The 24,739-nt window shown below is 38.8% G+C and overlaps 2 protein-coding genes across 3 annotated transcripts in view; one reads left to right on the top strand and one right to left on the bottom strand.

Moving 5' to 3' along the window:
• Nucleotides 1-174: 174 nt before the first annotated feature.
• On the bottom strand, nt 175-20,817 carry wrap73 (WD repeat containing, antisense to TP73). Its single transcript, XM_036136073.1, has 13 exons — nt 20,640-20,817; nt 20,036-20,123; nt 18,904-19,056; nt 17,533-17,649; nt 8,859-8,931; nt 5,599-5,702; nt 3,471-3,557; nt 2,273-2,407; nt 2,111-2,188; nt 1,926-2,028; nt 1,689-1,814; nt 1,319-1,510; nt 175-594 (listed from the first exon to the last, which is right to left on the bottom strand). Exons 2-13 carry the CDS (start codon nt 20,102-20,104, stop codon nt 482-484), a joined length of 1,350 nt encoding a protein of 449 aa, XP_035991966.1. The 5' UTR covers nt 20,105-20,123; nt 20,640-20,817; the 3' UTR covers nt 175-481.
• The window catches only part of tp73 (tumor protein p73), a 35,463-nt gene continuing 28,381 nt past the window's right edge, over nt 17,658-24,739 (top strand). Inside the window, exon 1 of one of the 2 annotated variants that reach the window (XM_036136051.1) lies at nt 17,658-17,820. In XM_036136051.1, coding sequence (XP_035991944.1) covers nt 17,789-17,820 — 32 coding nt within the window. In that variant the 5' untranslated portion in view covers nt 17,658-17,788. Of the gene's footprint in view, nt 17,821-21,451; nt 21,560-24,739 lie in introns of those variants that run through there. The other variant, XM_036136054.1, reaches the window with a different exon arrangement.

Genomic DNA, 24,739 nt, shown 5'->3' with positions numbered 1-24,739 from the left:
AAGGCCAAAAAGTTTGTGTATTTTTAGCCATTTCCGTTTGGCTTTTAAATAGGAAGAACTATTACCTTGTATGTGATTAGCGAGTTAAAGACGGGGCAGTTTGTGACATGCAAAGCTCATAAAGAAATGACACATTACAGAATAAGCTGATCCATCACAGTAAGGAAGGTTGAATTCATTATTTAAAAAAAAACTTTATTTAGAATAACCAAAAACTTTCAAAGAAACGCATACACAAATAGTTTAAGGCTAAAACAATTGTTTTCACAGTGCTGAAAAACTAGTGCCTCAGTATCTAAATAGTTTTTTTTTAAAGCGTTTTATTTTTCTTAAAGGAGTAGGAATGTCTTCAAGTTTTCAAGATTTTTTGGGGTTTTTTAAGCAGCTATAATCCAGCATTAGAGATGTCCAGAGTGCTTCCACTGGTCTTCGAGGACATAATTAAACCTGAACGAACTATTCAGTGACGTGCGGTGAACTTTTACTTTTCTTCCGGGTCAGTGTCCATGTAGCACAAGCAAAGCTGCTCTTTCCCAAGCAGGATCACAGAGTCTCCGCTGCAGTGCCAGTTCAGGGACTGGACCTGAAAACCACCTGAAGGGCCAAAAAGAGGGATGAGCAATCACTAAACCTGTACACAAAGATGTCTGAGGAGAAATGAACTCATCAGTGGGGGCCAAAACAAATGCTTGTCAAAGAGAAAAATATATTATCTGCAAAGTTCATACTGTGCATGTCTGCTTAGAGGATGTGGCATTCCACGCTGACACAATGCTAATAATTAGCTCAAACCAACAAACTGACATTTTAAATAATAAGATCTCATCCAGAGAAGGCAGATCACCTTCTACTACCATCTAATGTAGAACAGATTACTAGATCAATGTGTGCTTCTGTACTTTTTTGTCTGTCTTGTTGTGTCTCTGTTCTGTCTTCTGTAACCCCCAGTCGGTCGAGGCAGATGACCGTTCATACTGAGCCCGGTTCTGCCGGAGGTTTTCCTTCCCGTTAAAGGGGAGTTTTTCTTTCCACTGTCGCTTCGTGCTTGCTCAGTATGAGGGATTGCTGCAAAGCCATGGACAATGCAGATGACTCTCCCTGTGGCTCTACGCTTCTCCAGGAGTGAATGCTGCTTGTCAGGACTTTGAAGCAATCAACTGGTTTCCTTATATAGGACATTTTTTGACCAATCTGTATAATCTGACCCAATCTGTATAATCTGATTGAATTTGACTTTGTAAAGTGCCTTGAGATGACATGCTTCATGAATTGGCGCTATATAAATAAAATTGAATTGAATTGAATTCAAGGACGCTACCTTCAGCAGGAACCTGAACAGAAACGCAGCCTCCCGGGGACCAGAGATAAAGTTTGCTGTTTCCGGCACACAGGGCCAGCCGAGGCCGACGGGGGTCCCACGCAAAGCAGCGTACGGCTGACGTGTGCTCCAGCACCGCCTCCAGGCTCATCCTCTGCATGTCCCACACCCAAACAGCGGTGGCCATGTTGTCTACGGGGACAGAAATGCTTAGAAACATCCACAGCCACTCTCCGTCTAGAATGCCGTTAAAATACTAAGAGGGTTAAAAGGGTTAAATGCGATAAGACGGATAAATGTGGAAGCTATAAATGCATTTCAGTTTACTGGGGTCACCGTTAAGTTAAAAGCAACAACCGTCGATACTTACCATTTTTGGTTGCGAGGTAGCGACTGTCTGAGCTGAACGCCATAACGGACACACCTATTTTAGGGTTGGCTCTGTCTGGGTCCGGCTTGACCGCGGGAATCTGGACAGGCAGGGTGCAGATCTCATCTGGACGAGGCCGAAACAACAAACGCAGACTTTGTAAACAAAGACACGCGCGCTTGCTTGGGAGCTCGCTTTAACCCGATGTTGTTTTGAAAAGCAGTACTGCTGCCGTACATTTGCTCTGTGTGTTGAAAAGAGTGGAGCCCATCGTGACGTCGTGTAGCGACAACTCATCGCTGACCACGGCGGGCCTTCGTTCCACTTCCTTATACACAGTCTATGGGTACAGGATGTAAGACGTAAGCTTTAAAAAGAAAACTAAAGTACAACATTCATCCCGAGAGCTGAACAGTACTCACAGCTTTTGTGTTGTCCAGGGCCGCAGGGTGCTCAAACTGCACAATTTTCTTCCATGTGATGTGATTGAGGATGCGCACCTGACAAATGGCAGAAATAGTTACTGGAAAATCTTTGCACACGTTAACCTTTGCGCGCACCGTGGTCAAAGGCTTTCTCTATACTTTCTCATCATAGCTGCCGATGGCCAGGAACTGGCTGCTGGGGCTCCAGGACACAGACTTCACACCCAGTGACCACTCATAGGCACAGTAGGTCGACAGCAATCGGCCGTCCAGGGAGTACAGCAAAACCTTGTACTGCAGAGAAGAAGCACACTTGTTTACTCTGGTACGGGCAAAGATGGGTGTTTTTGCAGCTGGTACACAACATTTGCTACCCTGAAGGTTTTTCTGTCTCTGTCAACATCTGGAGGAAATCGTGTAGGAGTACGTAGATTATCCTGACTCGTCTAATCATCACTCGTTCGTATTGTGAGTGTTACCAAATAGAAGGGATGTTCAGTGCCAGAGTCACCAGAGCACTAAGCTGTAATTTACTGGACAGGTAACAAACTTCAGTAACACACTTTCTTGCATCATCGCTGTGGACGCTGGTAACAGCCATCCAATTGTTTATAAAATTTAGCAGCTCTTTTTTTCTTTTAAATAAAAAAACTATTAGAAGAAAGGAATCTTCTTCAATTTGTCATTGCAATTGTCCATTCCAAAAAAATGTGTCTTCTGCATTTAACCCATCCCTTAGGGAGCAGTGGGCCGCTATCACAGCGCCCGGGGAGCAAACTAAGGCTCCTGCTCAGGGGCCCACAGTGGCAGTCTGCAGGGATCGAACCGGAAGCGCACTGCTCTAACCTCTAGGCCACCAGTCCCCTGTTTTTTAAATAAGTAATTTAGTATTTAAAATAAACTATTTTAGTTTAGTTTCACCAGCTGATCTTCTCATTTACAGCACATACCGCAACACAAGATGTAGACACAGACAAAATGAAGCATACATTAATGTAGAAAGGGAAAAACTCAGCATTAAAAGAACTAAACAAAATGAAAATCCTATTAACGCTTAGCAATTTAAAAGACAGAAATATATACAAGTTGAAAATGTGAAATATGTGTAATCCAATACACACAGGGACATTAACCAAAGATGGGCTCAGATTCTTGGTTCAATCAAGATTTGTTCACTGGAAAATGTAGCCGAGAGAAATAACTTCACAGCTGAACTTCATTCAGCCGCTTTAAAAAGAAAAACATTTAGCTGATTTTTCCTTTTTTAATTCATTTAAGCAAAGAAGGTTCATATTCATTACTACAGATCCTTTGTTTTCAGATGCTAAATGTTTAGTCTACAAAGAAAACAGCAGACCTCTAGACAGCTGTCCCACGCTGCTAGCACACAGCCATTGGGAGACCACTCCAATCCTGCAAGGTCTTGTGTTTCAGTCTCGAAATGCTGTAAAAAAAAAAAAAAACTAAATTAAATGCATCATTGGAACAACAAACTTGTGCAGAAAAATCTTATAAAACTGAGAAAAGAAAGTAAAACACTTAAGACAATTAAAGAATTTCTGCCAAAAACCAAATGAGCAAAATTGATTATGCAAAGAGGGAACCTTTTTTAATACCCACAGATTTAGAAAAGTATCTGCAGAAAAAGTTGTGCAAAGGAAGTTTTCCAAACGGTCTAACGACATCGAGCCAACGTTTCAGTGAAGCTGCTATTCTAAGAGAACCGTCACAAAGAACACTTTTTCCTCCCCAACTATTCAGTTCATAAAACTGCTACACTGAACATGACATTAATGTGTCCAGCTCCAAACTGCATTACATTACCTGTACAGGAATCCGTTAATTGATCTCAGGAATGTTTGAAATCGTAATGAACACACTAAGCCCAGAATTAGTCAAACCTATGGCAGATTTAGAAATCAGTAACCATTCATTTTTACCAACATGTTTTTTCTGATTGGAAGTAATACTAACATTTTAAAGTCCCAACTTGAAACTAGCAGAGGATCTGTGGAGGCAGCTAAAGATTAGGGTGATGGCAAAGAGGCCCGTTAACCTCAACATAAACAGCTAAAATACCGGTGGAGATAGGAAACAAGATGGTCTGTAATTATAACAAGTTATATTCCCTCCAATCCCATAAAACCAAGAGTTCACATTGATTAATAATAAGGGTATAAATAATTATTTCCAAGCTATTTTCTTTGTATAAAATATAAACAAAAACACTTTTTTTTCTTCCTTTTCATTAATGCTGTACTCATTTTACATTATTATCTTTTGAGAGATGCTTGCCCATTTTCAATCAGAAAAAAAAAATTCTTAGAAAGATTATTATTATTTTTAAATTCTGCTGAGGTATTAATAGTTTTAGGCTTAACCTGAGCTATAGTGGCTTGTTTGTCAGCGAGTGTTTTCTCAAACACAGCTCAAGAATGTGAGTCGTGTGAGTGGAGCGGATGTGTCCTCATTAATGTGGAGGATCCAAATTCATGGTTGGGGCTCCTTTACCTATTTAGGCAATGGACACATCCACACAAACACACAGGCATTCAGTGCCAACCACCAAACAGAAAAAAACACATGTGCTTCACTAATTCATATGTTTTCTTTCTTTTTGAATGGGAGTTGGTGAAGCTTCTGTGATGTTTGGCATAAAACAAGCAAATCAATGTGTTTTGTGAGTTTTTGGTCCTTAGGTATTCTTGTAAATAAACGGCAAACCTTACTGAATTTCCTGGGAACGTCTTAATTTCTTAAGTCATTGTCTGCATTTGATTATTTAAATTAAACTATACTATTACGTTACTGAGTAGCTGTTGTTATATCTGCAATCTGCCCATTGTTTTATAAAAGTTAATATTGTAGAAAATACATTTTGAATCTTAGTTATAATTAGATTCAATTCAATTGAATTTTATTTAATTCAATTTTATTTATATAGCGCCAAATCATGAAACATGTCATCTCAAGGCACTTTACAAAATCAAGTTCAATCATATTATACAGATCACCAGCAAACATGGTATGAAGTTGTTACATGTTCAGATATAAACCCTCCAACCTATTGCTGGGGTAGTTTGTCAACTTCTGCGAAGACAGACTGAAGCAAGTTGGTCCCTTTGATTTTTATATATAATTTACCAATCAGCACCTATCTCATAACAGATCTCCTTGTCTTTCATTATTTTCAAGCTTATAGAACTTATGTTTGCTTATTTTGAGCTGTTACTACATTGAATTCCCCAGAGGTTGCACCGCCTCCCATTCAAAGTTTAGCATCTACTTTCCTACAAAAGAAAGTCTGTGGAAGAAGGAAGTGAAGTGACTTTGATCAACTCTGTTGATCAGACACAGACATCATCCTGCAGCTGCAGAGGACACCGTTAGTGAAGAACTAATGATTCAGGGATGATCCATGGCTCTGTCAACATATAGTTTTATCATTCTCTCAAAGCTCAATCCAAAAGCAGCGTCCTACTTACCCTGAGTAAATGCCAGTCGTCACATACAAATATACTAACATAGTCTTTGCAATCACGGCGCTCGGCTAAGGCCATATAGCGTCCATCTCTGCTGAAGTCTATTCCTGGGGGTGAAAGAGCAACAAAGTCAGATAGGCTCATTCTTACTGTCTTCTTAAAACGGTGCAACAAAACAGCCAAGAAGCAGTTTAATCTTCAGCATCAGACTTTAATGGTATGTGAAAACCACAAAGGCTTTAAAAACGAAACGTTAAGTAATTAACACCGAAAAGTCACCATGTTCATGTCGTCTTCACTTAAGTCGCTACCAGCCTAGAAGCTGGAGCACCTTCTGCTCACAGATATCTCGTACTCTTGATAAATGTAAACCGTTTTGTTCCAATGTGGACGTTCTTTTTCCTCTGACGGGTGTTTACCTCCAACCACTTTAGGGGTCGTGTTCATGTCCACCAACCCTAATTGGTTAAGACAGAGTTTGAGTCGGGTTCCACTGGAGGTCTCTTTGCTGTTTCCTATCTTGTCATGGATTTTAAACACATTTAGGGGAGGTCTCAACATGAGAAAATGAAAGGCTGGATTTTGTGGAACAACTAGTTTAGTCATATCTTTGAATTTTATGTGTTGCCTTCTAGCTCCTCTGCTCCCATTCTGCATGGAGCATTTATGTAAGTTTGATGAATTCAGTGTCCAGCTACTTCAAGACAGGGTGTGTTATTTCTGCCACGATGTCATGGTTTCCTTTTAATCTATTTTTTATTTTTATGGATCAATGAAGTTTGCAACCCTAAGTGTTCAGATACTAGTTGAAACCAGACATTTAATGGATTGTATGAAAATAAAAAAATCTTTTGTTTTTTTCTTCTTTTTTGAAACATCCACTTTTAACAACTAAATATGTTTTTTTACCCCCATTTCAGGACATTTAAGATTATTTCTATGTATGACAAACCATAATAATTAGATTTTTAGGAAACGTTTATATTGCTTTCAGGTAAGCCCAGATGGTTTATGATACGCATTGATCTCCGTCCAACACAGAGCTGAAAAGGTGTGTGAGAGTACATGCTGCTGCCCACAAACTAGTTCTGGCAGAAGGAATCGGCCAAAATTCAGGAATTTGAGAATTTTGTTGTGGGATGCTTAAAACGTTTGACACCATTAACACCATTTAAAAGGCAATTCTACTGAATACTAATTAAATGGATGAAAGGCTCTGAATTTTAAGAAATTTAAAAAGATTTTCTCTCTTTAATGTGAATTTAGCACATAGAAATTTTAATCCTAAGGAAAGAAATTGATGTTTTCTTTTTAATACGGTGAACGTTAATATCTGGTTGAAAGCGGATTAGTCAAAATGATGAGAAGGTAAATCAGTTTATTTTGACTTTCCGTCTTAAGCCTCCTGCGTGCCCAGATGAGTCAGTCTAGATCTTCACAGATGGTTCTCTTCATCATATTCCCAGAGAATAGGAAATGTTTTTTTGATTAATGGGTCAGTGCCTTGAAATTTGACTAGCATTTATGTAAATCCTGTAGCAGTGGAAGTTTTTGACATGTTCAAAAAAACAGTCTTGCTTAGCTTGCCAACCAACTATGTATTCAACATTATTAAATGTTTAGTTAGGCTATTCTGGAGCATTGATTACCTACAGGGGTGTAAGACTTAACTTAAAGCAACCCTCATCCTTAACCCTAAGTTGCCAACCAGTCTCTGAATCAGATTATGTGTGTACATTAGTGACGGGGTGAATGTGGCTATAGTGTAAAGCCCTTGCAGGGGTCAGTATGACTGGAAAACCGCTGCATAGATTTAGTCCATTTATCATCTTACTACCCTATTAAAAACCAGAAAAGACATGCAGTAATGTCCCCATAGTATTATAAATAAATGAACCTGACAGTTTGGAATTGCTTCAGAAAAACAACTTTCTATTAGACTCCAGGTTATCAAGTTAAATGTAAATGTGTTTCTATTGATTTGTGTTATAACTAAACTGAACTTCTCCATCTTCATAAGATGGCTACCACAGTTATCGTCCAATAAAAAGGCATGTTTCCCTTGCTTTCATTTTCACCTTTTTTTTTTTCACGGGATCCATGGCTGTGGGGTTAGAGCAGATGGTGAAAGCTGGTCAATGGAAGTCTTATTTCAAGAGACGTCTCTCACACACACAACTCATGTGCAGCAATATTCTTCTGAGAGTCTCCTAGCTGGGATCGCGCTGACCGCTGTCTTCTGCAGCCAGTATACTAACCACTCACCAGTACTCCATTCAACTCCTAAACTGTCCCTTTAAGTTGCAACATTCAGGTCGAGCTGCAGTCTTCCAGAGCGCCAGACACTCCCCAAGTTGCAATGCACAGGTCATAAGGTGAAACAATACCAGCATAACTGTCCTGCCTGGAAATAAAATTATTTTTAAACTTTGATCGGGTTCAAAAGTGCGTCAGGAGGGAGAGGGGGCCTCGGAGCGTTCTTTCAGTTGTTATAATCGGATGCCTCTGATTTACAGCAGCAACAACAACAACAACAACAACAAAAAAATCAATTTGTGTTGAAAGTTTAACAATAGTTCACTGAAACAGCTGCAGTAAACAGAATATCAGGTTTTCTTAGTCTAATAATACTACATCTGCTTAGACTGACAGTGTACCAGTAAAAACAACATCCTTTAATCCCAAATATAGAATATTTTTTAATAATTTATTCATAGACCAAAAAAATTTTTTATTTGAAGTATATCCAATACTCCAAAAAACTAATTAATGCTGAAAAACATTTTCCTCTTAATAAAAAACAATTTCAACGCACCGATCGGAACAGCAGCAGAGGCCAATGCTTTTAACTGAATAAATAACCTCGAGGAGTTCTGGGCTTCACGCAACGTAATTATCCGATTCTTTGGCACCGTCAAGTCTGCGGCATGCGACTACCGCGGCCAAATCATTTATATGACAGCGCCGAAGATAAACGGATTGTAAAGGGGCATAGGATTGCATGTGGAAAATGAGTAGAGACCGAGACAATCATATATCCAGTGGTTGCTGACAGGCCCGTTATGAGGAGCATGCCCCATTCACTGAAGAGGGTGCACAGCTGTCACCGGTGACGGCCGTACTTCGGCCATATCCCGGGGTTTGCCACAAGGTAAAGAGCAGCAGCTGATTAATGAGGCATGTCAAGGGACTCAGCTGACCCTGTCCTCAGGTACTCTAGTAGTACATACTGTAAACATTCATAATACCACTCCCATACTCACCCTTCTGACATGCTTTGGGATACTTGATGTAAGACACGGCTTTCGTGCAGAGGGACCAGACGGTAATTCTCAGCTGTCGCAGCAACAGCAACGGAAAAAAAAAAGAAAAGAGTTGGTTTCAGTGAAAACATACTCCAGAGAATGCAAAAAGATTTTTTTTAGATTTTGACCAAATCCGTCTCTCCTAAACCGTTATATAGGGGAAATGATCACAATTCACAGTCGGCTCTTTAAATGAGAAAAGACCTGCAGAATGTTATGTCCAACAGGCCACAGACAGAAGCGGCTGCAGCTCAAGACGGGTCTATCATTTACCATTTGCTCACTTACCAATTGCTTCTGTTTTTGTGTGGAAATGTTTCAGACTAACAAATACATTTTATTTCCAGACAACAACACCCTAAGTGGGGAAAACTACAGCTTTCAAATCCTGATTTATTGAATAAAGAGAAAAAGGTTTCCAAACAGACCTGGCCCTATGTGAAAACTAGCCTCGTGAGACCATCCTGATCTCGCGAGCTTTCAAGGTTTCACTCGCAGATCAGTCTGGCTACTTTCCGTTAAAGAAAATTTGGAGCAGTTCACCAAACGAACGTCCAATCAGCGTTGGCTTTGAGGCGGGTTGAGGTGTGACGCAACGGGAAGCGCGACAGTTCAGTCTAAAGAACATGGCGGCTTCAGCCGATGAAACTAGCGTTAGCGTGGCTATCGAGCAAGTTTTATCGGGATTACAGAGTATTTCTTTGCTGAGCTAACGAGCCTTTACCTGCAGCAGCAAGAGTAGCTTGGCTTGTGGTTGTGTTTTCGTTGTCGCTCGTAACAGAGCGACGACGAATCTGATTGGTTTATTTGGCTTGTCTATCACCAACATAGGCCAATCAGCTAACCAGTATTTTCACCCCTTCCCAAAATTACTTCAACGGAAGGTTTCCAGATGGATATGCGGAGCAAATCTATCTGGCGGAGTCAGGTAACGTGAAAACCCGATTGCCCCCTAAACCTAATACCTGGTTCTTCCAACAACGGCGGAAACAACTGCCATTAAACATATACAATAAATAACTGGCTATTAGTATTTTACATCACTGTCACTGAGTTTTGTCTCTTTTATCTAGAATTGTTTTTATTCTATTACACCGGAGCGCTTTGGAGCATAAGCAGCTGGTTTAATCTAAATTAGACATGTTTCAACATTAACTCTCAAAATGTCTTTCTTTTTATGCCATTCAGAGAAGGACTTGCTCGTGTGTTTGAACTGCGACATCACCCGGGCGTGCTTGAGCTTAAGGTCAAAGCATGACAGCCGAACATTCTCCTTCAGGACTTTTGTTAGAGAGCAGAACGCCCCCAGCAATCAAAGCCCATTATCCAGGTCCAGGAGCGACAGAGCATACCACGCCATGTTAAGACTCTTGGTATGATGTCGCCATTTCTGAAAACGGCGACAATGCTAGTTTTCACCAGCTAGAACTAGACACACACCCTCCTCATAAGTGTCATAAGTCAACAGAATATTTTTCTAAAATGCTTTTTGTGATGTTCTTGCTTCATTTAACACCTCCTGAATGCGCTCTTAATGAAAATGCCCTTTTGTGTTGAAGCAAAATTATAAATACGGTAATCGAAAAAAGTTTGTTTGATGATTTGAATTATAGTTTCGCAAGAAAAGCAAAATCGGAACACATTGGTATAGACATAATGTTTTTATTTTTTGAATTTAACCTTTATTTAACCAGGAAAGTCCCATTGAGATTACTAATCTCTTTTTCAAGGGCGTCCTGACCAAGACAGTGGCACAGATCACAACAATTCAGTGCATTACAGACAATTTCATAAGACTATTTAAAAACATTTACAAACCCTGGATTTCATTTCCAAACCTTTGAGCAAGAGTTTAAATTGGAACCAGGTCCTTTAATTTCCAGTCTTTTTGTAAATTGTTCCATGTTGTGGGGGCAGAGTACTGAAATGCCAGTTTAGCAGCTTCTGTGCGTACACTTGGTACAGACAGTAGCAGCGGGTCTTGGTATGGTAATCCACACAAGAGTCAAGCATGTTCTCGCTTAATTCATATCTAAAAAGAGACAAAAACATTGAGAACCATGTATTTATCAAATCTATGGCAAGTTGTCTCCCTCAGCAGTAATTCAAGGGTAACAGAAGCCAACAGGTATTATTATTTAAAGTAGTGTGATCAGCGATAAACAATCGCTCAACACGTAGCAGGAAACTGGCTCAGTCTGTCCCACGGTTTAATGTTAGACACGTCTGCTACAAGTGTGACAAATTAACAGTTGTGTAGTTGGCGGGTGGCGTGCAGACTGACGAACGCAAAGCAGCAGCGAAGAAAAACTACGTGACCACAAGTCGGCACGACAAAGAAACCACGTGTTAACGGTCGGCTCTGACAACAGACCCTCAAATACCCACCGTTCTCAGTTCAGCAAGATCAATGACAAAAAAAGGGGACGGGGGGTGGTACTCTGAGCACAACTTAAAAATGTGTTTAAGTAGGTTGTATAAAAGCAGAGATCATCTATAATTACCATTTAACATGGAGAACTGCAAAGCTCCTGGGACAGTGGTACATAATCTGCGTGTTTCTGTAGTCTGCACCGATCATAAACTGGTTTTAACTAAAACTAAACAACAAATTCCAGGTAGAATTAGTGCCGTTTCTCAAAAATAATATAAATTAGATTAAAAAAAAAAGCTTTTTATGCGTGTTCAGATACATTTTTGGCAACAGTTAATGGTTATACAAAAACAAAACGACTTGAATAATCAGTTTTTAATCAAACTTTAACATGTGATTGCAACCTTGTGCCATCATTATTTCTTTGGCAATATAAAATCTATTTGAAGCCTCAAATAATAATACTATGCGGCAAATACAAAATAGAGAATGGGAATAGCTTGGATTAAATATTTAGCTGTCTAATTTATACCATTTCTCTTGATAATCTACCAAGAACGCCAGTGCCATAGAATAATGAGGTGTGAGCTAAATTAGGATTAATTAAAGAGCAATTTTACTTAGTAAGAGGGTCAAATCACCACAATATTCCTACTTTTAGTGCTTTTATTTTCAGAATGTGCAGGGTTGAACTAGTGGAAGTGGGTACCCTTTTATCCCAGTATTCAGTCAGACATTTGAACGGGGGGGGTAAACCTGTCACCAAAACGGCCTGAAGTGTTGAACCTACTGTTTAGTCAGCCCGTTTGGACAGCCAGCTGTGTAGACCCCGCAATAACATCTCACTGCAGACTCGCCGGACTTCCCCCTCAGTTAAGCTGCCATAACAACCAGAGTCAACAGCGCTCAAACACCCACATGCTTACGCTTAAATGCCTTGAGCCCACCGCGTATGCGATGCAGAGGGATCTGGACCAGAACAGAGTGTAACTTTAAACTGGCGAGGAAAAATGTGTGTGTGAGCAAAATAGGTGGGAGATGCTTTGCCTGGCGGGGGGGAATGCAAATAGAACAAGAGTCGGTAAGGCTCGAGTTAAAATGAAGGACCGTCAGTCCTGAGGAGCAGCTTTCTGATGGGTAAAATGGGATTTGGGAAGTGTCAGACGTTTCGTTGTTACCCTGGTCGAACATCATGCGACTAAAACAGAAAACTTGGTAAGAAAGTAGTTAGTGAAGAAAATATGCAATAAAATCTGCCATCCGTTTTTATTGCATGACTGTGTGAGCGCTGGAGAACGGGGAAAGTTCACCTGGTGCTATATAACCCTGTCTGTCAACACAGGATTAGGCGGAGGCCATTCCGCATAAAAAAACCCATCTCAAACCAATATAGCCCGTATCTCCTGTTACCGTCTCATGGTTGTACCAAGGAATAAGGGCCTACGGTGGCTACAAAAGGTATGGGCGACTTATTGTCCCGCGCTGCGCTGCATCAGCTGCCTACAACGACAGCTTACAGTAGCAGCATTGCCAACAATGCTATATGTAAGTAACGCTTCAGCCGGACGTGCCAAAAAACGCCCCAGCAAATCTGATCCCGACAAATCCTAAAAGAAGATACCCTTACGCCCGCCCTTGGCTCCATTTTTTTTCCACCCTGGGTTTATCACCCCTTCATTGGTTAAGCGTGATTAACAGGCATGTCCCGATAGACTAATGCGAGGGTTTTAGCAGTTACTTTCTAGTAAAACTTTGTTGTGTGCTCATCCTGTGCCTTTAGGGAACGACATTTCAACATCGTTGCTGCCACGTTGGGGTAAAAGTGATCATGTATTGAAAGTAAATGAATAAAAATCAGGGGGCATTTAGGTGAAGGTTAAAAGTGAAAAAAAAAAAAAACAGGGCAGTCAACTAAGCAGATTTAACGGCACATAGACGGACAAACACTTACACAAAGGCATGATGCTGAGCTCAGGCAGCTGTCACTAAACAAGTTAATATAGCAGGCTGTTTATGAGGGGAGCTGAAATTTAAGCTCGACACGAACACCGGCCTGCCGCTGCGTTAATGAAATCCTGAGTCGGGGTGAAGGTAAGTTCAGTGGGCTGCTTGGCAAAGTCTAAATAATTGTCTGTTTTTGCAGTTTCCTACGGCACAGCAGCATGCTAAGGGAGCGTTGAGCCGACTCCTTTTGCTTCTTTCCCACTGAAGGTTGAAGGAACACCGCAATCTGGACGCCATTGCACCGATCATACAGATTATATTAAGCGCATTTTGGTGACGCAAGGATCATTTGTTTGTAACAGTAGGGAATTAGCAGAATGTTAAAAAACAAAAAAGAATGTTTTCTTTACACTAATTAACAGCATGCATTTACAAACAGTGACACCGAAATTTTGTTCTGTTTTTATGCTGTCCATTTCTGTGTAGTTTAAGTACATTTTAAGTGTTTTTTTTTCTTCTTTTATATTGTTTGATGTACTTAACTGTCCTTTTTATAATTTCACTTGTTTCTTGTAAAGTGTCTGAGTTTTTAAAAAGCGCTATACAAATAAAATGTATTATTATTGTTATTATTAAGGTTAAGAGTATCAAAATGAAGAATTGTATAAATCCTTCCAAGTTACAAACCATTTGAAAAATATCCGGGTCCATATTCTGTACGCCCTGTTGGTCTGACAGAAGGAAAAAAAAAAAAAAGATTCAAAAATGTAGAACAGTTTTACCTCTCAATTCCATCAATCATGGTGATTTTAGTAGTCAAATAGTAACAAAAAGCATTTACTAATTTGTACCTGTTCATCGGTCTCTCTCACCATGACAGTAAGCTGAGTAAAGATTTCTAGCAGTGGAGCACAGGTTTCTGCACATTTTTCCTGCATGTTGTCCAAACTTTTCCAGACTCAAAAAATACAGGTTTTCTGACCACTTTTAGCTAATTTTATGAACCAGGACCTGTTGAATATTCCACAGTGTGAAGAAGATAAATAAATGGACAAACAGATGGATGGACTGGAAATACTGTTTTGTTTTTTCCCGTACCTTTCTAACGTTGGAAAATACTTTAAATATCAACGCGTTTTTTTCCAGACTGCATAGAAGTATTAGTGCAGCCGTTATGATCATAAAGCACACATGGTCTAAAGTTAGTGGTGCACAAATCAACCGGCCAATGATCAAGATCATCCAGTTCAGAAAGGCAAACTCAATATAAACATAAGGGGAAAAATTATTTTTTTTCACTGATTCCTGAATTTAAAATACTTTTTTCCCCCATTTATCAAGAGAATCACAACCTAAAACTCACACGCTTATAGTCTGGAAGTGTTTTTTTTTATTGTGTCAATTGGTTTAAGTTTAGCAAAAATAAGAAAAAAGCTGAGGACATTTTCTGATGCATAAATGGAAATCAACTTTCACTTCCTTAATTTTCCATTTGATCCAAAACTACAACCTTCATATTTATTTAGTTATTTATTTATTTAAATGGGTGTTGAGTACAACACCCATTATTCATTAAAGTACAAGAGAGTTTACACACATGAGTTCTCACACAAAACAACATATCTGTACCTAAAGGTCAAATTCATGAAAAACAATAAGAAACGTATATTGACCATAAATAAAGCCAGATAGGTGCATCTCTAATTAAAACATATCATGGATGTAAGCACATCTAAGACCTAATCTGTGCTCTTCTTTGTTAGGGGTGGCATCTTTCCATCCACTGCTGTTTGGTTTCTTGGAAGAGCCAAACAGACACAAAGCGGTCAGACCCCAGACACGTGCACTCCCTGCACCCTTTCTCCAGACCAGACGGACTTCGTAACACCTGTCAACCGAGTCCTGGAGTCAGGTTCAGCGTGACAGACGTGGCCTACCATGCTGCCCTGTCATATTCCACATGGCCCGAGCATAGCTGCTGTGTTTTCTCACCCTTTATAAACACATGCTTGCTGTGGGCTCCATACATAAAAAAAGAAATCAGGATGCACAGAAAAGAACTAAACACGTCTTTATTAGTCTGGGTGTAGTTCTGCTAAATTCCACAGGGCACAATCGACACCTGCTGACTGAGTTGTTTTTGGCAGCCGAGCAAGTTAAGCAAGTGTCGCATATGATTGTAAACGATATGTTAAGCCTTGATTCAAAACTCAAGATATCCAAACCTAATCGCTCTTAGGTTTGGCTGTGTCCAACTTCTGCTGAACGGTTCATGCTGGTCGATCACATCGGCTTCCGAGTAAAGATAAAGATAAATCAAGCCAGTTCCAAGCATTTAGGGGACTAGAATTAAACATATCGAGAAACAAGTATTTAAATAAGCACCCATACTATGTAAAAACATGAGCGTTAAATATCATATTGTTGCTATTATTACATTATTTTCACACTTAGTTTCAGATTGTTTCCTTCAGGAGTATGCTGAATGTTTGTCAAGCAAAAGGTGTCCTCTTGTTATTTTCTTCATCTCTAAAAAGAAAATATTGAATTCTAACTCTAGCATACACAAAGGTCAAGCATGTTTTCCTTTGTTTGCATTTAGACGTTTGACTGTTTGAGTGTAGTTACAAGCAAGAACGGCATAATTGGAGCTTTGAGTGAGACGAGGATGAAGGTGCGGTCAGAAGTTTTATTTTATTTTTTTATTTTTTTAAGCCAGATGAATGAAGTTTTGGATCAGAAATGTGTGGCACAAATAAACAGCACTAGATTTGTCATCCTAATATCTAAGATGTCTAAAGATTCACAAATTCACACTTAAAAAACGACCCTGTGTTTTTTAGTGGTTCAAGATGTTTATTTTGTTCCTTTTTTATGCAGTCTAGATGTCCAGTTGATTCACGCTATAAACACACTGTGGATGTGTGTGACCCCACATTGTTGTTTCGTTTAAAGCTTGTTGACTGGAATGGTATGGTTGAGATAACTTCTTTCATCAATATTTACGCGGTTCATGTCCACAATCATCTGGGTGTAAAAGTATACCAATATTGCCCCTATGTTTGGATTTTTAATGTATCTACTTTTTACTGTTTGAAACAGATGATAAAGAATTTCCTGTTTGATGAACAAACCTTGAAGCATCATCTTGATCCTTTGATGAGGAAGGTTGGGTCAAGCAGTAGTGAAAAATAGGTTTTGATCAATCTAAAAATCAATGTGACCACAAAGTTGTGGTTATATTCAATCAGGTGTCAACAGCTGTACACTTGTACTTTGGAACATTAGCTGCCTATTAACTAGTTAACAGTAAAAAGCTCACACTGCCAGAGTTTAGAAAGGCTCATCATAAACTGTAGGCTTTATCTATATCTCTCTCTATATATGTATATCTATAGATGGGACACTTTTTGACCAATCTATATAATTTGATTAAGTTTGACTTTGTAAAGTGCATTGAGATTACATGTATCTTGAATTGGCGCTACATAAATAAAATTGAATTGAATTGAATGGAATTTTGCTTTGAGCGGAGACGCTTTCTTTACTGGAATCAGATTTTAAGGAGTAGAGTGAGAAACAGAAGACAAGATTCAGTCCTACTCTAGAAGAGTGAGATTTAACAATCCTGCTGTAGTTAATAATCTTTAGAAAATCCTACTTAGCTTTAATGTCTTTTCTCAACTGATATTTCCACTATATCTAAAAGTTTTGTTTATACATGCAACTTTTTGAGGACAAATTTTGTTTTTGAATGAAACCTATTCCACAAGACGCTTAGATAAGCAAATATTTGAGACAGAAACAGCTTTTTAACTCTTTGCAAGCATCCAAACTCTTGCCAACGTGTCCATGTTCAAGAATTCTCAAAGATTTACAGAAGAAAACAATCTTTCATCTTCATGCTTCCATCCTGTCGACTCAATTTCATAAAATCCTTTCTTTAAAATGTGAAGTATACAGAGGTTTGTGTGGCCCTTTCTTTGTGTCCGTTTTAAATGGTTTCACTATTTGTTCTAAGCTTATTAAAGGAACTTGCTTGCTAGGACTGTAACAAAGTGCACGCACACGTTTCACCCATGTGTTTGAGGTACTTGGGATCCATGTATGACAGGACGCTAACAGGAGGGGAGGAATGAAATCAGGCTGAATACATGCAGCAGGTGGGGGCCGGGGGTGTACAGGCATTCAAGGAAAGCTCTGGTGTCTGGCTATTTTCAGGTCTCCCCTTCCTCTCGAGCCAGCAACAGTTGAAACCAAACAACCACACGCATAAAAACACTCGCATTAGACGCAAGATACCTTCACACTTACATGGAACTCGGTGGTGTTGAGAATGTGACGTCCGTCCGGACTCCAGCGCGAGGAGACCAGCCCGATTGAGCCCTCGTCAATCTTGCAGTGCCACTCCGGCTGCTCCAGAGACCACACCTGAAGAAGTAGCCGGACCGAGGAGGACGATGACAAAAAGAATAACCGTCAGCAGTTATTGATGACATTCTCAAACACAGCCCTGTAACTTTATAAAACTTGATTTTACACTTTGAAAGAAGCGCAAGAGTCAGAAACCATGAAAGACTGGCACTGGATACCTTATCAAAGGTAAGATGCTTGCACTGGATTAGGCATGACACTAACTACAGAGAGAGCTGAGAACATGTTTCCACCAGAAATGGGTTCCTTTAAGACGTTGGTTAAAGACGTTGTTACCGATTCCACTGATTACTGTTTTTTTGTTAATGAATATCATACATAAACATTTATCTTACTTTCACACAATCCAATCTAAAAAAAAAAAGATACTTAAAGCATAAGACTGGAGTCCTTGAATGATATGTGAGAAATACAGTTTATTCATTCAACATATTAAGGCAAATGTATAGTTAATGCTACAAATCTAAGACTCAATAAAAGCTGGGCTTTCTCAGTGCATAACTTTAAATCTTACCTTAAGTTTTTTTTTTTTTAAGAGACAAACCCCTGAAGAGGTTTGCCAAAAATCATACACTTTATAGTTCTCCAAGTACAATTTAAATAAACTAGAAAAGAATTGATCCCTTTTATACAAACATTGTAAAATAGAGAATAATCATATCACCCAAAAAAAATGGATCTTAGCAAAAGAATGTTTATTCACACTTTGAAGTAAAATGTACCACAGCTTTTTGGGAGCTGTCAGATTTTGGGTGTCAAGCTGAAAGCCCTGGGGAGTTTGGCAAAAAAATACCTTTTATGAAGAGTGATATCAGTTATATTCATATTAGAATAACTTCTAATATGAACAGAATTCCCATGTCGGTTATTATAAACCTGTTTATAATAATACTCAAGGAAGCCTAGAGCAGTGGTTGCCAAAACTTTTTCCACAAAATGATGGCGACAGTGATTTAAGACCGTATAAAAAGGTAAAATAAACCAAACACCATCATTGACCACATAGTTCCAATCTATTTGCTGGTAATGTTTTTGTCTGTTATATAACGTAAAGCATAGATATGCTTTTATTTTTAGCATTTCTTATGAGTTTGACGTTTGATCTCAAGACCCCAGCCCAAACTTTGGGAACCACTTACTATGATTTTTTTTTAAGTATATATATACATTTTTCATGTACAAAAGCATATCAAAGCACCATTAAACGTCTAAACTAAAATCCAGATCTCACTTTATACCTGTATCTCTTACCTGTACCAGCCCCCGCTTGTACATAGCACACAGGATGAATAGAGAGTCAGAGGACCACTCCATGTGGGATATTTGATCCAGACAGGTGTAGAGCTGCAGGATCTGCAGAGTGCTAACATCTCTCACCACCAGTCTGTATTGTACGCAGGTAGCCTGGGAAGCAGAAAAAAGGAAAAAGTTGTAGAAGAATTGGCCTATAATACCAGAGGTGCAACAATCGACTGGCCAGAAGTCAGAATCAAGACAGTATTGTCTTGATCGGCACATCAAACACTGAAAAAGAATATATTGGTTAATTTTTTTATTCATTAAACTGGACAAAACTAAGAACTTTGATAAACCAGATAAAGGTCAGGGACATACAACTTGATGCATCATCTTGTAATTCCTCTATTATCCGTTGGATTCAAAACTACCACCCATATTATCAAGGAACCTGCAGCCAAATTTCTCCTGCGTATTTTACGTTCCTTGGTTCCTGCTCCCAACAGGCTTAATGAGTGTTAACAAACGTGCTAGCGGCTGATCAAGAATCATTTACTGTCTCTCAGATGCTAATGTCCATTTCCAGACGCTTTAGCTACTCTGAGATGTTTGCTTGCAAAATCGTGCATACTGCATAGTTTTCCTGACATCGTTCTGTAAATAGCTGCTGTATTTCCTCTATTTAACTGAAATATTGCATTTTATCTGAAATATATATATATATATATATATATATATATATATATATATATATATATATATATATATATATATATATATATATTTATTTATTTATTTATTTTTTTTTTTTTTTTGGAATTGCAATATTTTCTTTTTTCCCTTTCTGATTTCATTCTGTTTACTTTTGAACCTAACTTTACATTAGCTTGTATTTGGCCACCATCATGTCTGAATGTCCCATGGTGGGACAATAAAGGTATTTATTTCTGATCTTATCTCTTGGTGAAAATACAGGAATCAGTCAAAATAAGTTTCAGCGAGTCAGAGTTCAAAGAAAATTGGAAATCGACATCTGCCAGAAAAAGGCTGATTGGTGCATCCCTATAAAAGACCCTACGTATAACATGATATTTCTGCCATAGCAAACATTAGTGAAAAAATAAAAGCAATCAGTTCAAAGGCTTACCAAATATTTGCCATTAGGTGAAACCTTACAAAGCTGGTTGGATTGCTTAAAGACCTCGGAGAAATTCATTTTGCGCCCACGATTGCTCCTATAAAGAGAACACAGAGTTTGCATTCAGTCTTGAAAGCGTACACAAAAAATGTGTCTTTACATCATCAACCGATTTAACCATTGTAGTGTTCTAGTGTTGCCGCTTGATGGCGCCACACGCCTATCAAAATATTACACTTAACCCATCAAGCAGCTTAAAGTTTTCCACTCAAAATGACCCAAATCAGTAAAATTGCAACCGCGTTCACACATAAACTGAAACGACGTAGTTTCTGAACATAACATCCGTCAGCACTGACACTAAAAGCTAAACATGTTATTTCGACTAGATAACAGCATCAACCTCGTTAGTAATACCGTTTTTTCTTTGTTTGGATAAAGTTCCATTTGTTCACAACCCACTAAAACAGACACGGAGGCGTGAACTGCAAACATAAGCCATTAGAAGCTTCTGCTAAACTAGCTGTAACTGGGCTCGTTCGCTGCTAGCATGTAGCTCTACTTAGCGGTTGCCGTGTGAGCAAACCGTCTCAAATGTTGAAGCGACACTTACTCCTGACATCAGCAGCGTCCCTTCCTTTAACAAAACGCCAGATGCACAGACCTCTACAAGCCATCCAGAGAAGCTTGTGTTTATTCCATCTTTATTTATTTATTTTTCTTCGTGTGGAAGCGTTGGGTTCACATTATTAATCCGACTGTTGTTGGGTTCGTTTCTTTGAACGTAAAACGTCACCCGAGTAGCGCCCAATCAGCGTCCGCCTCCACCGTATCGCCTTCTGGGAAGGGTAGTTCAATATCCTCTGTCTTCGTTTTTTGTTTGTTTTGTTTTTATTTTTGCCGCCCCATTGTCAGAATCTGCCCGCGTGTATCAAGTTAAAAGAAACGCATTGACAAAAGTGTTATTTTTTCCCTAACTGGCAAATAAATTTTAATATAATACTTCCAAGTAATGATTTAACAGTGTATTATAGCCCGCGGGCCTATAATAATTAGGTCTAATTTATGTTTATTGCATTTTAAACTGTTTCATTAATTCCTTTTTGCAATAGAATATTCAACCAATATGTTTATATTCTGAGAGGGACATTAATCTGTGTTTACTTAGGAACTGACGAGGGTTTTTTCCCGCTTGTGTGCGGCCAAACCGCGCTATACCGCCTCTCTGCTTCCCTCAGCGCAAAAAAAGACGCTTCACCTCCTTCTCGTCGGATCTCGATCAGTAAAGCCATCACTTCTCTGAAGAGGATGCAAATCAGTTTTCCTCCAGTCTCCAGTGCTTCTCTGAAAAGTCAATGAAGGTGTCCCTCTCTTATCACAGCTGTTTTCGGTCAATATATGTTTTGTTTGTTTGCTTTTTCCATGCTGCGATTTTTTATGGAGGGTCACTTTCTTGGCATGCTCGATAAACAGACAGGTGATCGGTGCAACATCTTTCCTGGGTGCTTGGATCGGAATAAGAGTAACCTTCAGGTAGGCCTGTTATTTCCTCATATTTCAGCATTTGTTTAGATCGTTTAAAATTTATATATATATATATATGTATAAACGGACTTCTGGAAAGCTGGTTAAGATTATACTTATACTGTTTCAAATTATTGCGCTGATGATAACTGTTGATTAGGACTCCATATCGTGCATTACTATTGCCTAGTTTACTGCTTATTGTTAGAGCAAATAAACACAGGTCAGATTTTGTCAAACGTCACACATCAAGTAATATGGATTCGTTTCGGTTAAATGTGGGATTTGAAAAGAAAAAAAAAAGAAAATCGAGAGCCTGTTTTTTTATATCTTGGCCTTGGTTAAAATCATTTACAGAGTTCACATAAACTAATAGCTGGCGTTTAGCGGCCAAATATGATAAAACAATTGACTTATTAATGATATCAAACATGAGCACATCACCCTGAACAGCGCATCTAATTCTCCAAAGAAAGATAAGTCACCAGGGCCTATCAGGATGGTGTCTAATACAATTTTTAAATTTAATTTCTTCTCATCTGAGACTGGGATTTTTTTTTTTCGCTTTGCACTAAATGGCCCTTGGGAAGACAATGTGCTTGTATAGTTTGTTGTCATGGTCGCTGTAACCGTGGAGTGAAAACGCAAAGAGACCGGTCAACATTTTTACAGAATTTTTTTTACGGACAAAGTTTAATTTAAATGATTGACGCAAAATATGCACAAAGAGACGACATGGTGTGACGTTTGCACAATTAAGGACAGCGTTTTACCTATTACTTCAAACTACACTCATAGGCACACGCATATATATATATAGATATATATATATATATAGATATATATATATATATATATATATATATATATATATATATATAGATATATATATATATATATATATATATATATATATATATATATATATATATATATATATATATATATATATATATATAGCTTAAAAACACAAACATGAATACTACTGCCTATAGCTAATTATTTTTGTAAACGAGCGTCGTTTCGCCCTTCTCTAACATTTTTTTTTTTTTTCAAACCACCTGCTCTTACCGACAATCTGACCTGGGGTCTGTGTTTGTTTCTGCGGCGGCAGTTTCTGCAGGAACAGCGGGAACCTGCAGCCATCCAGCTGCTGCAGTCTATCTGCAATTCAGACTTTCTCACCGTATTCCGTTGAATGATCTCATGATATAGGGGAAAAATATACTTTTTTTTTTTTTTAGTTCAGCCATCCACGCAGATGTTTACTGAGTTGCGTATCTTCAATCGATTATGTTGCTACAGATCAAAGTGAAAGGCCCTCTGTTCTGTACAGAGAGTTCTTTTGCCGCTTTTTAAAAAAAAAAATCGTAGAATTTGCTAAATCAATAAGATTAAGGATGTATTTAGGCTTTTTGGCCCTGTATGCATTTTCCAGATCCAGCGTCTTTATTTTTTTGTCTTGCGCAGTCCCACATAACTGCACTGGGGGGGTTTCTAAGGAGACGTGACGCTGCTGCGCTGCTTTCAATAAACTTTCACGACCCACGATGTCCGTCAGAATTTCAGGTTATAATAACTGCGATCATTTTCTGCCAATACAAACTGGAGACTAAACGGAAAGTCGAGACACCAAGTCATCATCGATTGCGGTAAGCCTGCTCTTTGTTTGCGTCTTTAACGCGCAGGAAACTATTCTAACTCAATGAACTAATAGGTGAGCCGCGTAATTTTTTTTCACATAATAAAGGCGAAATAGCGCTAAAAAATAAAACGTCAGTGCATAGTTTGGTTCGGTGTGATCCAAATCTGTTCAGGACCACCTGGAGTGCTTTGGTGAAGCTGCGTAGGGTTTTGCGCCGAGTGTGTGTGATGGAGTCGTTATATTAATAGAGGACAGGAGGATGTGGATTTCAGAGACAGAGGAGGAGGCTTCCCCTCGGAATAAGCCAGGCAGGCCTGGACTCGCTGTGGTCCCCTGGTACCCAGTGGCACCTTGCTGGGACAACATAAGTGCAATCACACTTGAATGAGGGCCTGATTGTATGTTCCCGTGTGTGTTGCACCCCTTCCTCTAGTTTACTGCTTTTAAAACTTTCTATATACGTTATTCATGCACCACCGTAGACTACAAACAGCCATTTAAAAATACAATAGTAGCACAGCATTACTCTCATTAGTCATGCTAATAATGGTTTATATAAGTAACTGTTTTTTGGGGGTGGCAAAAAAGGTTCACCAATAAATGCTCTGTTGTGATGTCAGGTTAATGGGGCGTATGTCTGTATGGTCCACTGAGAAAGACCTAAGAAAATAAGGCCTTCCTCAACATGCTGCTCAAGTTCACAGTAGTTGGTTTCTAATTCAAATGTTCAATTAATTGGAGCTAAATTATATGGTCACCTAGTTTCTTGTTAAGGAATCCAGACTGTATTTAATCCTCTCGTTCAAAATCTAAAATACTTAGACTGGACAAACCTGAACATGTTTGTGATTGGTGAAAGCTTTATATTGTTTATATTGTTGTTGAAAACACAATCATTTTTATGGGTTAAAACACATGACATAGGTGGCTCAGTCAAGGACTAAAATATTTTATAGATATTCCAGATTCTTTGAAATAAAATCTTGGTTTGTTAGACTTATTGAGAAACTTAGGATTCTCTCAACAATAGTGAAACAGGACTGCCACGTATTCCACTTTTGCTTTGAGGATGGCTTTCAAACATGTGGTAAAGTCTGACCAAGCTTCTGACCAACCCACTCCAAAATCCAATATGGCTGCCTTGGTTAAACAACTTGGTAACAGCTACAAAAAGAAAATGTACAAAATGTTAATATTTTTATCCCATTAAATCACAGATGGGATAAAGATGTGCCAAAGTGTGAATATGTTTTTTTTTTTTTTTTTCACATTGTATAACGTCTTTTGGTAAACATTTTGCTGATGCATTTAAAAGTTCAAATAAATACCTTGTCAGCCTGGTTGCTGAGCATATCAGTTAGCAAACCCAAATAGTTTTTGAATCCCGATCTGTAACACAATTTAGTTGGGCTTGATGTCATATCTAAACACAAATTCTGACTTCTGAGGTAATTGGACCCCAGGAACCCTCAGCACTTGTTCCTGGTTCACTGTCTACACCTCAGTTTGTATATAATAAAGTTCTTGACATGTTCTCCACCAAA

The sequence above is a fragment of the Fundulus heteroclitus genome, chromosome 1, assembly GCF_011125445.2.
Source record: "Fundulus heteroclitus isolate FHET01 chromosome 1, MU-UCD_Fhet_4.1, whole genome shotgun sequence".
In the NCBI taxonomy this organism is placed as follows: Eukaryota; Metazoa; Chordata; class Actinopteri; order Cyprinodontiformes; family Fundulidae; genus Fundulus; species Fundulus heteroclitus.
The sequence above is the reverse complement of the archived record's forward strand: the minus strand, read 5'-3'. Positions and strand labels throughout refer to the sequence as shown.